Source organism: Lepisma saccharinum, chromosome 11 (assembly GCF_977018435.1).
Source record: "Lepisma saccharinum chromosome 11, izLepSacc3.1, whole genome shotgun sequence".
NCBI classification, from domain to species: domain Eukaryota; kingdom Metazoa; phylum Arthropoda; class Insecta; order Zygentoma; family Lepismatidae; genus Lepisma; species Lepisma saccharinum.
Window position 1 is genome coordinate 76,670,007 of NC_139239.1, and position 14,601 is coordinate 76,684,607.

Sequence of the window (14,601 nt, forward strand, 5' to 3'; positions counted from 1 at the left end):
TATGCCATCTGACGAGGCATGGTGCAAGTCGATGACGTGATGTAGTTACTATCTCATGTCTGTAGAGTGAGTGTTACGTGACTAATTGATGTTTCTTTCCTCGATAGCTACACAGATGCATGTAGCAAATTTTAAGACGTAGGATAATAGTCACAGACTTTTGGCAGGCTCCACTGCAACCTTTTTTGAATTTTCCCTCCTTTTGAAAAAAAGGCATTATATTCTGAAATCTGAAAAATTACATATGCTTGGAATTCCTTCCAGAGCATTCATTTTAATCTTTGTGTGGCTTGCTTTCACTGTTGCCTAGATATTATCAACAATTTCGTGGCTACGTAAGTCTACTAAACTAATGATAATATCTAGCCCACAGTGACAGCAAACCACACAAAGCTTTACATGAATGCTCTGGAAGGAATTCCAAGCATATGTAATTTTTCAGATTTCGGAATATCATGCCAGTTTTTCAAAAGGGGGGAGGGAATTCGAAAACAGTGCCTTGATGTCTGCCACAAGCCCAGTTGAGAAGCTTGAGACCTGCAGAACTCATCCGGCACAGTCAGAGAAAAGAAGTGCTGTGGTTGAACACTGCTCCCAGGTTACATGAAATGTCTGCACACCTGGACCCCTGGCATCGTAACCTATGATAACCACTCAACGGAACAGGTATCTAACCACAGCTTGTACAGCTACAGCTCCTGCACAATTGCGAGGAAAGTAGTGAGCAATGAAAAATGAAAGCAAACACACATTTCAATTTTTTTAATTGCTGAAAACATTTTTTTATTTGCAAATTATACAAGCTTTAGTGCAAATATCATATATTAACCAACAATATAAATTACACAAATCCAATTTCAGAATGCATAATAAAAATAAAATAATTTTTGCTATTAAGTACATCTGCTGCTTCCTTAGAACATATTTAGATCAACCCAATTTGTATTTTTTTTCTTCATAAAAGTATGAATTTTCAAAGTACTAAAATATATTTTCCAATACATGGAAAACTGAATGCTAATAAGCCAACATAAAGCTTTGAATACAAGTCATTCATCTAGAATGTTGTTTATGTTCTGAATAGTATTTATATTCACGAGGAACATACACAAATCTCTCCTACATGGAATAAACATAAATTACTACCACAATCTAATAGATCAAAAGTCACTTTAGTGACTAAAGCTACTGACTGCACAACTACTTCTTCTTTTTTTTTTTTTTTTTTTTTTTTTTTAAGATAAGCCTTATATATTCTTACAGAATGATGCCTCAACTCAAAAGAACATCCTGGAAAGATTCTTGCACCCACTTCTCATCTTCCTTCACGTTCTGGATCCAAAAAGAGGAAATGAAAATAAAGGGAGGATTAATTAAGTATTTGGATAACCACTCTCTTCTACAAAATAATTAGACATTTACATTGGAAAATACATCTAAATCAGTGTTCAAAGTGTAAGGCGTATCTAGAGTTGCAAAAAAGCTGGCTTTTTTTGAATGGTCTGTTTTTTCCCGATAAAAAGCAGTTTTTTTAAAAAACTGAAATTTTGGCTTTTTACCAATTACAGTTAACTTATTTTGCTTGAAGAGACCATTTTATGTTTACAGGTTTGTAGTGACATATTGCACAACTAGCTAAAAATATTTACATGATGTAGCAGCCAAGAGGCAGATATTGGCCAATCCCAGTGAACACATATTGCATAGTGGTTCAAATACAATTTTAACCCTACTTTACTGAGGGTGGGGGGCTTGCAGGTTCACCGCCTCTATTTTTTAGATTTTTCCTGTTTGAGAATAGATTACATTGTTTCCTAGGATGTTCCCAATATTTCTGTATTACTTTTGTTCATAATAACATAAATGTAATGTAATGAGGAGACAAAATGTACTTGGTGGGGATATCAGGTGCCATCCTTGAATGTGTCGCATTCGAGACACTCATACCAGTAACAGTGTGCAATTGGTTGGTAATGATAGTTATATTTCTAACTATTGTATTTAATAAACTGCACTTCTACAAACAAAAGAGCATTAATAAAAATTAGTATGGATTTTGTGAGTTTTAGTGAATGATAAAATATATGTGACACACTCGTGCAATAATTGGGTATTATTTTTTATTAATGATGGTAATTTTTGTAATTATTATAATTAATAAATAACTGCACATATATAATCAGCAAAGGAAGCATTGATTCAATAATAAAATTGTTTCTTGAATTTTAGTGATAAAAAAAAAAAAGGTGTGGGACTGTGAGCCAGTATGTAAGTTTCTTGTATGGCACGAATAATCTAGGGTTAAAATTAAACAAGTGACATGAGTCATTTGGTGGCAGACAACAAGCTAAACATGTCATTTGCATTTTGCTCTGACTATAATGTTTTCTCAATGGTGTGCATCGTGCTGCTTGTCATCTGTGACTTCAGTCTGAAAGCTCCTTCAGCAGCGCGCATCATGTCGCCTCGGTCTTGTTTGCACATGCATGTTGGATGCTTGCTTACAGACTGAAAGCGCCCAAGTCACATGTCACTTCATTCAATGTAACACCCCCCACACTGTCATGTGTTACTTCAGTCTGAGTGTTCTCTATACTTTTTGCTACTTCATCAGAGATTAAGATTTATTTCTGCCTGTAAATCACAGAGAACAAATTGCAAGTACTGCTGTTGGAAAAAGGTAGGCTTTTTTATAGAAGGTTCCTTTCATAGTCATGAATGGGCCTCTGGAGTGGAATACAGTAATGCTGTTGCCTTGTGATAACAAGGGGTCTGAGGTGGAGGCAGAGTGCTTCGGATCTCATTTCAAACTGTAGGTCCAGTCCAGATTTCCAAAATAGTTTTTTTTTGCCATTTGCGACCAATCTTACTTGCTTCTGCTTCAGTTTTAGTGCCAGTGTTTTTCAACCGTCAGACCGCAAAAGGTCCGTTGCACCTAGGGGTTGACGACTAATTTAAATCTAATTTTATATGTATTTGACAGCAAGTCTATAGGGCAATTCTCTGAAAAGTGAAAGCAGAATATCAAATAACGAAGTTGCAATAAATGTTATATTCATGGTATTTAGGTAGAGTACAATCCAAACCATCATGAAAAACAGGTAAATAATTAGAAAATATTAAAAATTAACATCTGTAAAGTTGAAGGTCAATTTACAAGTGAAAAAAACTAAAACTTTACCTCAGGTACGGATATATTTTTATTTATCAAATAAAGGATTACTTAGCTGCATATTGAATATGGCAATAAAAGAAATTGGTCTTTTAATACACTGCAAAACTGACATTTTTAAAGTACTCCGCAGCCTTGTCCCGTGCATCATGCAAAATATTAAAATTTCCTTGGAGAAATAATTTTTTGTAGAAAAACATTTCGAAACTAAAATATACTTTCAATACACAGCATGAAGTACTGGAAATCCAATTATTACAATTTCATTCAAGCCAATGAGACACCAGTGCAAATGGTTTTAGTGTCCCGTGCATCACACTTCAGAGCATAACATCTTGAAACTTGAACTGTCCTCAGGAATTAACTATGAGAGGAGGCCTTTTTTTTGCCTGGTTGGGTACAGTAACATATTAGTCTTCAAAGGCCACTTCCAGTAATTGGTTTGATTTAATTTGATTTGGCTTGGTTTATTTTATTTCGATCTTCTGCCACTTTTGGCTAATTGCGAAGATGGGGTGATGATATCATGAAATTTATGAATGGACACTCACAAACACCCATGCCGAAGACGGGATTGGAACCCGGAACCCCTGGCATCGTAGCACGATGTACTAACCACTTCGCCACAGGGGCCAGCCAAGTAGTTGGTATCACCAGCCTTTACCATTACAGATATCTCATAATCATCAGCAATCTTTCTCGCTACTGCACCGCGATAGTGTTCGTCGTCATATCTTACTATGTCCCAGTGCTGTAGCCTGTACTCGCATTCACATGAATTTCTAATTCATGAGGTGGAGCGTTCTCAGGGGTATATAAATATCAACCTTGAACAGCTTTGATGGTATGTATACATTTGGTGCCTACAATTGGCTGAGCATCATCCCAACTTCTCTCTCATGAAATGCTTCTTCATTTATCAAAATAACTTTAGTTTTGGGCATGAGATTTCTAATTACTTCTGAAAAATCTGAAGTAGTCTGTTCCATAGGTGCAGATTTACTTTTGCTCATTACATGAGTACGAATAAGTGATTTTGTTTGTCCGCTGATTCCATCTACTACTCCCTTCCCATGTCAAGTTGCAAAATACTTCCGCATTAATGTTTTTCTGTATTTGCAACCAAGTTCTTGCAAAAATAAGGCTCTTTACTTTTGAATTCTGAAGATGTTAATTTATTTGATCATATACCTTCATCAATATTGGCGATGGTCTCTGATTTAGGATCAGTTGCTTCATACAGAGTACCAACAAAGCAAGTAACAGTATTTTTACCTTAAAGCATGTATCTTAGCACACAAGATATATCTGACATTCACCATGGAATGTTGAAGCAGCTGTAAACAATGTACAGAATATAGGATTGATTGATTGAGTTGGTGCTTTAAGTTCACTTTATGCACAGTAAGGCTAATCGGGACTGGACCTACAGTTTAAAATGGGATCCGAACCATGTACCTCCACCGGGTATCAAACCTGGAGCCTCTTGATTACACGGCGACAATGCTACCACTGCACCATCGGGAAGGCCCTTAGGATACATTAGTTTAGTCCTACACTGTTATGTGCAAATCTGCAATACCATTATGCAGAATTAAATAACATATAGTTGAATATATTTGAGGTAATTTTTCTTAAAGGCTTAAAATACCAAATCTTTTGTCCTTGAGATACTTTAAAAATAGTGTTGCCACCTTTTGAGAGAGTTTATGGAGACAGACATCACCTGCAGTGGAGTGACAACATAAGGGAGAGAAAATATTAAAAATTTGTTTGTGTTTCTCACATGTTTTTCTGAGTCCCCTGCATCACACAGCTTTTTTATTTAATTTTGCATTGTTAATTTGAGAAAGGATTTTATTTCTTGGCATATGGTAAGCAACCACCCAGTATTAAAAACAATGGATATGAAAGATTAGTGCAATATCAATTAACCAGCAGACCAGACTCATTTAACCATGTGCGAATGTCCCGTGCATCACATAGAGAATCGCCCTATACATAATTGAACTATGATTATGCCATAGTTGATATATCAATATTAATTAAGGCTGCATATTAATTTCCATATAAACTTTAAAGATCAGAAATTTATTTATGAGTGAAATTGTTGGGATCAGGGCATCGACTTGTAATAAATTTACTGGTCTGTGGTCTCACAAAGGTTGAGAACCACTGCAACAAGTAGCCAAAATACATCACTAGTTTCTCAGTGACCAGGTTTAGCAGACATTTAACCAAATGATACATGACGTACTGGAAGCCAGAATACAAATATATTTTACTAAACACAAAATTGAATGTAAAGAGATTTGATACTAGATTTTCAAAAGGTACAGCAGTATTTTATTTTTTGCTTCATGGACATATTTGTATAACAAATTCAAACATTGAAAATCATATACTATTAGGATCTATGAAAACAACATACAAAATTATTCTAGTTCTGTGAATATGTTTATACTACATAGATATATTTAATAAACCTACCGAAATATGAAGATAACACTCGGAAAGAACCGACCATTAAAAAAAGCCAGCTTTTTTGAAAACACTGTTTATGTCTAGCTACGAATTTCATATTGTAAATTGTATTGCATATTTAGAAATGAGTGTCTATTTTATAGTAGGGAGATACACGAAAACCATGGAACATGAAAAATACTGCCAACTCCTGTATTTTCATTGATTTGAGACACTTTTGTGAAAAAAGCCACAGAAAAAAATGTGTTTTTTCCCCGACCACTTTCAACTCTAGGTATGCCACCCCCTTAATTTGCTTCACTGTCTCAATGTTGAACCATACAAGCATCTTCCCCCCATGGATTTTTGTTGATAGAATAAAGAGTTGGTCTCTGGTACATGCCTCTCAGGTATTATAAATCCTGCAAACAACCCATGCAATACACACAAATATTCTTGTGGATGATGTACAAAGATTTGACAGAAAATCATTCATTCTAATGAGTTTACAATTCATTTCTCCGTGCACTTTTTTTTTATTTGCGATCGATTTCACACAATACATGCCTGACGAAGTGACCGGACATGGTTAAATCGACTGCGAATAAAAAGTGCAGGGAAAAATTAATCGTGAACTCATTAGAATGAATTATCTATCTCCGCGTAACCACCAGGGAAAATCATTCTTTTTGAAACTCCTAGTAGGCATATTATTTCCAAAAACAAGGAACATCTTTAGAAAACAAGCTACTTATGAAGGATAAAAGTCTAGCAGAGTTTTATGTCATTCATTTTTTGAAAAGAAAACCCAGATTTGGCACTTTGTTTCACTTTTCCTCATGGAAGTTAACATAGTCACAGTTAGTAGCATGTGGTTTGCATTATTCTTAACATTTTTTTCTGTACTCCAAATACTATTATGGGCCATTGCAGGTTTGGTTTTTTTAAAACCTTGATCATTTCAGATGTAAATTTAACCACATAACCCCCCACCATATGCATATGCCTTCACAGCATGTTGCAATGCAATGTGCAAGGGGGATGGGTAGCAAATAGAAATTCATATTTTTATAACAACAACAAAATGGCACAAATGTGCACTCAATTGCAAATCTGCAATTACAGACTATTTAGAGAAATTAAAGTTGGGTAAAATTGTTGGAAATTTACCAATTTTACCAACTGACCAGTTAACTGATAGAACACCAGTTAATCTGTTCTACCTCTAGTTTAAACAATATCTAAATGTCTAGTGCATGACATATATTAAGCATTATGTAAAAACAAATTTCAATATAAATAGCTCATGGTTAATTACATTACACTGGACATAAAAAGAAACAAAATGTAATCCATACTGAAATTTTCAGTATGTGACTATTCTCTACAAAAACTCATTACATTTTAGGTTAAAATTCAGTACATAAAAATAATATTAATTAATCGTAGAAAGCTATCCAATTGTGCAACGTGGAAACATGAAACTTCGCATAGGTAATACTTAAACTGAGTTTACTCATGAAAAAGAAGTTTCTTTACCATTTGGTCCAAGTTGTGCATTGTTTCATTTCAATACGGAACTTCGACCCTATTCAAACTTATCCGGAAACAGGGTTCCTGGACCATATTTAAATTGATCTGGTAAGAAGGTTCCTGGACCGAATTGAAATACTTTACAGATAAAAAAGATTCTTTACGGTCCAGAACCCATTTACCCTTGCTGATATTCTCTCCTGGACCAAGAATGAATTTATTTAAAATTCATGGACTTTTAACAACCCTGGATTAAACCTTTCGATCCACTCTACAACACTGTCCCCGCATTGTACTGAAAGCCTGTGGGGAAATGCAGCCCCTGACACATGGTCAGAGCAAACAGATTGTTGATCTGTGTTCTACCTTGGTACACACCGCCAGCAGCACGGCCATGTTTATTCTGTTCCAAATGAAATAAAAATGGAGCGATTAATATGAAACCTTGGCCACGTAAGCATAAGAGTACGACCTTTCAGCACACGAGTGCTGAAGGCAGTGTGGCCAACCTAAAGAAAGTTATGGTCAAAGTGCAGATAATTTTTGACTCTCCGTAGTATTTTAGGCTCCAGCTATGAAAAATTACCCAATGAAGTCATATTATATATTTTTTTCCATTACAGCCTTCTGTGCCATCGGAAAAATAATTTGGTCATCATAACAAAGTATGTTTTATACCTATCTCCCGCTCTCTTTTTTACTCTACTGTTCTTCCCAACCTAGATTCAAGAGCAACAATTTATTTGTGGCATCTGTTGAGAAAGCAAAATAACCTAAATACAATGACACTGACGTTGTTTTAAGTTTAAATGGAATTATTAGAATAAAACTCACCTTCTTCCCTTCTTGACCTTGGCCTCTCGGATTCATTGACTTTAGTCAACATCACATCAATCTTGCCTACAATGGAAACAAGCGACTGCTCTATTCTGTCCACTCTGCTTTGAAGTCTGAAAAAGGAAAAGAAAGAAGCTGATTCTAAACTGGCAACACCCGTGTTCATGATATTAATATGAACTACGGCTACAGGAAATTACACATTAATATCATGGCTTGGAATTTCATAACCAAATTATTCTTAGAATTACCTTTGTGTATGTGTGCGTGTGTCAGTGGCATATTCAGCAACAATTCTTAAATAAAAAAATAAATAATAAATATATTTATCCCATACCTATATAAATTAGATATAATAGAAATAAAACACGAACCCATGCAAGCGCAAGTAAAACAGGAGTCAGACAACTTCAAATTTTCTGGAATTATTTTTCATAAAATTTCCTTCTTCACCAAAAGCTGGACTTGATTTCCCTTCGGTTGTTAAGTTCTTTAAATGATTTACTTAATTTCGGGTATAAAAGCTTGTTTTAATAGTCTGCATAATACAAAATGAGCGATTTCCCATATACAGGGTGGTGCAGGGAAATGGGAAAATTTCAATTGACGTAAATGCACGAATCAACACAGGAAAAAAATACATTTAATGCATGGAAATGCATGTACAGAGTATGCATGAGTGAAATGGTACTTTACTTCTTGAAGATGACATCGGAAAGATGTGTTCCACCTCAGCGTACACATTCTGATAGTCTGCTGTGGAAACTCTGGAATGCTCGGTCTATCATGTCTCGAGGAATGCCAGTGATTTCTTCTTCAATCTTTTGTTTCAGTTCAGCGATGGTTCCAGGACGTGTGCTGTACACTTTGCTTCTGAGATGTTCCCACAGAAAGAAATTGCAAACACTGAGACCAGGGGATTTCGGAGGCCATGGAATATCACAGTTACGTGAAATGACCCACCTTGCAAACAATTTGCGAAAGGCCTCCATCAACTGTTGAGCAGTATGTGACGTGGCTCCATCCTGCTGAAACCACATGTTTTCCATGTCAAGATGTGCGTCATGCAACTTCGGTGCAAAGAATGTTTCAAGCATAGTAACATACCGACCCAATGCCACTGTCATTGCAATGCCCTCCTCACTTTCAAAAAAATAAGGACTGATGACACCACGGCATGACACTGCATACCATACTGTAACCTTGGTGCTATGTAATGGATGCTTGCGAAGTTGACAAGGATTTTCCTTTGTCCAGCAACTGAAATTCTGCTTGTTAACGTAGCCAATAAGGTGGAAATGGGCTTCCTCTGACATCCACATTGTTAAGGAAATTGGCGTCCTCGTTAACCTTAGCCAACACCAGTTCGCAAAAACCCTTATGCAACACAGGGTCATAAGGATGTACTAATTGCTGCACAATCTGTAACTTATAGGGGTGGAACTGTAATTCATGCATTATTCTTTGTACGCTTCTTCGACTCAACTGAAGAGCTGATGCATGTTGTCAAACGGAGTGGCGAGGGCTCCTCTCAACTCGAACTGATTCCATATTCTCTGGGGTACGTACCATTCGAATGCCACCTGGGGGCTTCTTCTTCAAGGCTGAAACATTTTCTTTGAAATTACGCACTCAGGTTGTAATCGCGTGAGCCGATGGGACACGACCGAGACATCCTAGCTGGTAATGTTGCCGAAATACCCTTTGCGCTGCACTCACACTATCACTGTTCTTATAAAATGCTTTCACAGAGACCACACGTTCCGCACCACTCCAATGTGCCATCAATACTAAATGCAAAGCCTTCTCAATGATGTCACATCGGTCCCGAACAAAAGCCAGTGCTACATTGTTGCTAATTCTAGATTCAAAATTTCCCGTTTCTCAATGTCACCTTGTATTGAAGCTTAATGTATAAAAAATAAGAGAAAAGTTGACTTACCAGCGATAAATGCAGCAACATGGAGAATATGCCACTGGTGTGTGTTTAAACAAATAACAATGGAATACAAAATGCTCACTAGAGACTGGAAAAATTAAATTTTTGCATCCACAGGCCACATTTTCAGAGATAGAGGAAAGAAAGATGGTGGAAACAGAAGTGAGAGTTCAACCTGCAAGGTTGGCAGGTCAAAGATGTAGTTGGAACAGAAAATACATGGTTTTCTCATCAGGCTTGTTGAAAACTGTGCATGGTAGGGTATGTTGGGGGAGGGCAATGTGAGAAGAAGGGAGGGTGTGGGGAGAGCTGAGGAAGCTCTGAATCCAACTAAGATACAGTTACACATTTTGAAATGCGACCTTAAAGCATTTCATTAATTCATTAATATAAGATTGAGTTAAAAGTGATTCATTCTTGCATGGGAGTGGTCTTTCTAAAGAAGACTCTACTGGTAACAGCATAAATAACAATGCATACATTCTAATATATGGCTGACTCTACCATATCGTTGCAGATTTTAAAATTGGGGTAGGAAGAGTGCAAACATTTATAATGGCGTGTTTATAATTAAGATTTAATTACAAAAAAAGGGTTATTGTACTTGTTATTTTAAAAAGGCAATGGAAATTTCCATAACTTACTTTGAATCTTTAAAAAAAAAAAAAAGAATAGGATTTGAAAATTCCAGGTGAAAATTCTCAGGTGTCATGGTGACCAGGCACCTGTATTTTTTCTACCCCAGCTCACACAGTGCGTATCAAAAGTCATAAAATCCAAACTAACTTTATAACTGTAAAATCATAAACTTGGTTTTATGGGTAAAATTATGATTTATAGTCATTACTGTCATATGTTACAGCATCTGCAGAGATAACTAAGATTATCCATTCCTAAAATGTCAGTTATTCAATTCACCTCTAAAAATCGTTATAGTCCAACCCATCAAGTTCTTCACATGAGCCAAGTCAGTTGCAAATCATAAATCCAGTTTATGGTTGTTATGATTAAAGTTATGACTGTATGATTTTTTAAACATCCACTACTATTCAACAGAAAGCAAACAGTTTTGAATGATAAATAAAAGCTTACATGTTAAACTGTTCAACAGTCACTTCTTGCCCTACTTTCTTGGATGATGCATGATCCAAATCAGAATGCCTGCTTGCTGAAAGTAGAAATGCAATATAAATATCAATATAGTACTATGATGACAATACAAATTCTTTATTATCTATTATACAGGGGTCAGCATACGACAGTTTACTGAATACAAACTATGTTACCGTTTGTATTTACATAGAAATATAAAATACCTGTTACAATAACTGCTCAAAATGGCCACCATTGTTTTCGATGTACTTATTACACCTTTTGTTACTGATTTACAGATGAATATTTGTGAAAATTTAAATTCTACAAGTTCTTTCACATGTTCCAAATCTCACAGCTTCATGGCAAAAACTTAGTCTTTGGTCTTTCAGCATTCCGTACATGGAGAAATCACATGGGGTTAAGTCCGGAGATCTTGCGGGCCATTCCATGGTACCCCTTCTTCCCTGGTCAGTCTGTGCAATCAATCACAACACACTTGCACATGCACCACTAATGTTTCTAGGGACAACGTCTGACACCCAACTTAGCAAGGAACAGGACATTGCTAGCGGAGGGGCATCATAGAATGGAGGGGATCTTGAAGGTGCATTGAACTCCACCCCTAACGTTGTAGGGTACAGCGGTAAACTGACTGATGTCGACCCTGCATATACATGTTTCCTATATACAGTGAAACCACAATGTATTTATTTCCTTAAAGTTTCAGATGCAGTGCTAAAAGACCATTTTATCCTGAAACTGTGCAACACGAAAACAAAAACAACAAAACAATACACGATGGCAGAGAAGGAAAATGTTACACGTACATTCTTAGCGATTGTCAGAAACTGAGTTCTGACAAGAAAATATCAATATTTACAGGCAGGTTATTATATAAGTCGGGGAGAGTATAGTAAAGAGACCGCTAGAAGAGAGAGCCTTGTAGCGGGAATGTGAAAGAGCTTTATGTTGCGAGTTGGCCGTGTGGGTACATGTAGATGAAATTGGTTGACCAGAAATTTGGTTTCTAAGTTTGCCGTTCATGATTTTTTATGTAAAAATTTCATGTCTGCTAGTTCGTGACAAGTGTGTGGTGACTGGGTATTCAAAAACACATAATATCTGTTTTATGGAGGTGTCTGAGAGAAGGTATTCTCTGGCGAGGAGAAAGCTGAGGACAGAATCAAGCCTGGAAAGATTAGTTTTAGAAGCCATAGTTCAGATGGGGGAACGGTATTCAGGAATGGGGGAGATAAAGGATTTGAAAAAATATGCTAATGGATGATTGGTTTTGAATTTCAGTAAACCTGTACAGAAGACCAACAAGACACACGGTTCTTTTAGTAGTATGTGTAATGTGCTCATTGAATTTTCCAACATTATGCTTTCAAACATTCCTGGTCATACTTAGGCATGCATGCTAAGTGGTTGACTTACAATCTCACAACTAAAGTTTCTGGGTTAAAACCCCAGCCTGAGCACAGTTTTTTTTGTGAGTGTCCCATCTTCAATTTCATCAAATCATCCTCATCATTGCAATTAGCCAAAATTGGTAGAAAAGCAACAATAAAAATATAAAATACTAATAAATCTGATATTTTCATTTCACACACGTATTATTTTTTTTAGGGGGCAGTTCCCTACAAAATATATAAACAAGGTCGTACTGTATTTTATACATTATTTGTGCAAATTTCACAAGTTACAACAAAGAAAATAAGGCCACTGGCAAGTTTAGTGTGCAATTTTGTCCTGTTTAGTTTTGCATCAAAAAAATTCAATCTGCATGCATGTATGTATATTAATGACTGGATCAATTGGTACTCTATTGGTATAGTTTAATATGTGCATACTGGTGTAATTTGTTATAATTTTATCTATCCAATATTTTCATAAATAGCCTATAATTTTGTGAAATACTCTTATTTTGTTAGTTTTTATGTACAGAAAGTTGGAAACTCATGTCCACACACTTACTTTTCTTAGTGCAAAAAATTGTTGCAATCATCTGGTTACATACAAGAGCACCTACAGATGGCTGCTCCATGTATGTACCAGCATCAAGTAACAATTAACAAGTCATTTCTCCAAAGCAACAATATTACTCCCTTTAATGTGCTGGTGGGAACAATGGGAAGATATTCCACCCTACCCTTTTCCTGTCCAGTCAGTGTAGGTAAAGAGGCTAAGCATGTTGATGATTTGTAAACTCCAAGATTTATGACTGGTTTTCCCTACGGTAGGGTGGATCAGGGCCATCAAACCATATCATGGAGAATATATAGTTTGCCAGATTTTCACAGGTATTCTAAAGAAAAATGGATGAAGGTAAAAACGGGTAAATGTAAGGGTCAGAAGATCTTTTCACCTTCCTCCATTTTTCTGTACTAGGTCATTATGAAATCTCCTGGACACATTTCTATCAAGCAAGGTCAATCAAAATTAAAATGGTACTTCTTAGCACCTTTCTTTAATGAAAAAGAATGCTCCATGCAAGGTTCACACAAATTCTCAGGAGTCTTGCCTACCAACCAATAAGGTCACTGGCAAGTTATGTAGAGAACATGGACCTTGTAGACAAGATAATGAAGGAAGAACGTTGAATTGCACATTGCTTACCATCTCCCTCAGCCTTAAATCCTTCCAAATCAGCCAGCATTCTCTTCGCATCCTTCATCTGAAATGGTTTGGAAACATCGAGGTCGTATTTGGAAAAGAACATCTCTATCTCAAGGTCCGAAAAGTTGCTCCTGTGAACAAGAAAATCTCAATGTGACGTTTTGAAAAGCACAAAAACCGTCCATATTGCTATACTACTCACTAGGCATGTAAACATTATTTCAAAACTTTTCACACTTCTTGATGTCTGGCAAAAGGGCATAAGCACTACAAATGAGAGAATACTCAATTTCTTTTATCTGTGAATGTTATAAATTTTCAAGTATAACACTCAAAGTACGATTTAAAAATCAAAAAAAGCAAATGCAAAAAAAAAATGTGATTGGTACATACAGATAACCAAATTATGAAACAAAAAAGCACTATCACTTGATTTTAAAATGTTTGAATTTTGTCCTATGCAAAAATGTTCTATGTTGAATGATGCATATATCTACTGTTTGTGGTTTGACCAGAAGAAAGCATTGTGAACAAAAAAATTTCCAGTCAAGAGAAAATAATTTTCATGGTAATAAATAATTAATTAACACTTTGCGTTAGAACATGCTTAAATTATTAAAAAAATATGATGTGAATAATATGTGAAAGAAATGTACTCGTAATTGAATGTGAAAAAAAATATAACTGAAGCATTCTGAAGCATTTGTGCATGTTTAAACATAATATATATATATTTCCTTGGCAATGTCCATGTAATGACGACTGAAATATTAATGCTACTGTATTTTTGTGTTCCTTATCAACCAATAAAGCATCAATAAGTAAGATTGCTTTCAATAATGCATACATTTGTGCTAACACAATTATTATAATGACATACAATGGAAACTAGATTTTACATTTTTCTGCCTTACACATTCAATCTTAATGATAAGGCAAACTC

At 35.8% G+C, this 14,601-nt stretch overlaps 1 protein-coding gene across 3 annotated transcripts in view; it reads right to left on the bottom strand.

Annotated features, from left to right (window-relative positions):
• Positions 1-788: 788 nt before the first annotated feature.
• The window catches only part of LOC145994933 (polycystin-2-like), a 73,898-nt gene continuing 60,085 nt past the window's right edge, over positions 789-14,601 (bottom strand). For 2 of the 3 annotated variants that reach the window (XM_083131440.1, XM_083131442.1), the window contains exons 12-15: positions 13,659-13,789; positions 11,037-11,112; positions 8,003-8,118; positions 791-1,332 (exon numbers count right to left, since the gene is read on the bottom strand). In XM_083131440.1, the coding sequence (XP_082987566.1) occupies positions 1,316-1,332; positions 8,003-8,118; positions 11,037-11,112; positions 13,659-13,789 (340 nt within the window). In that variant the 3' untranslated portion in view covers positions 791-1,315. Of the gene's footprint in view, positions 1,333-8,002; positions 8,119-11,036; positions 11,113-13,658; positions 13,790-14,601 lie in introns of all 3 variants that reach the window. The other variant, XM_083131441.1, reaches the window with a different exon arrangement.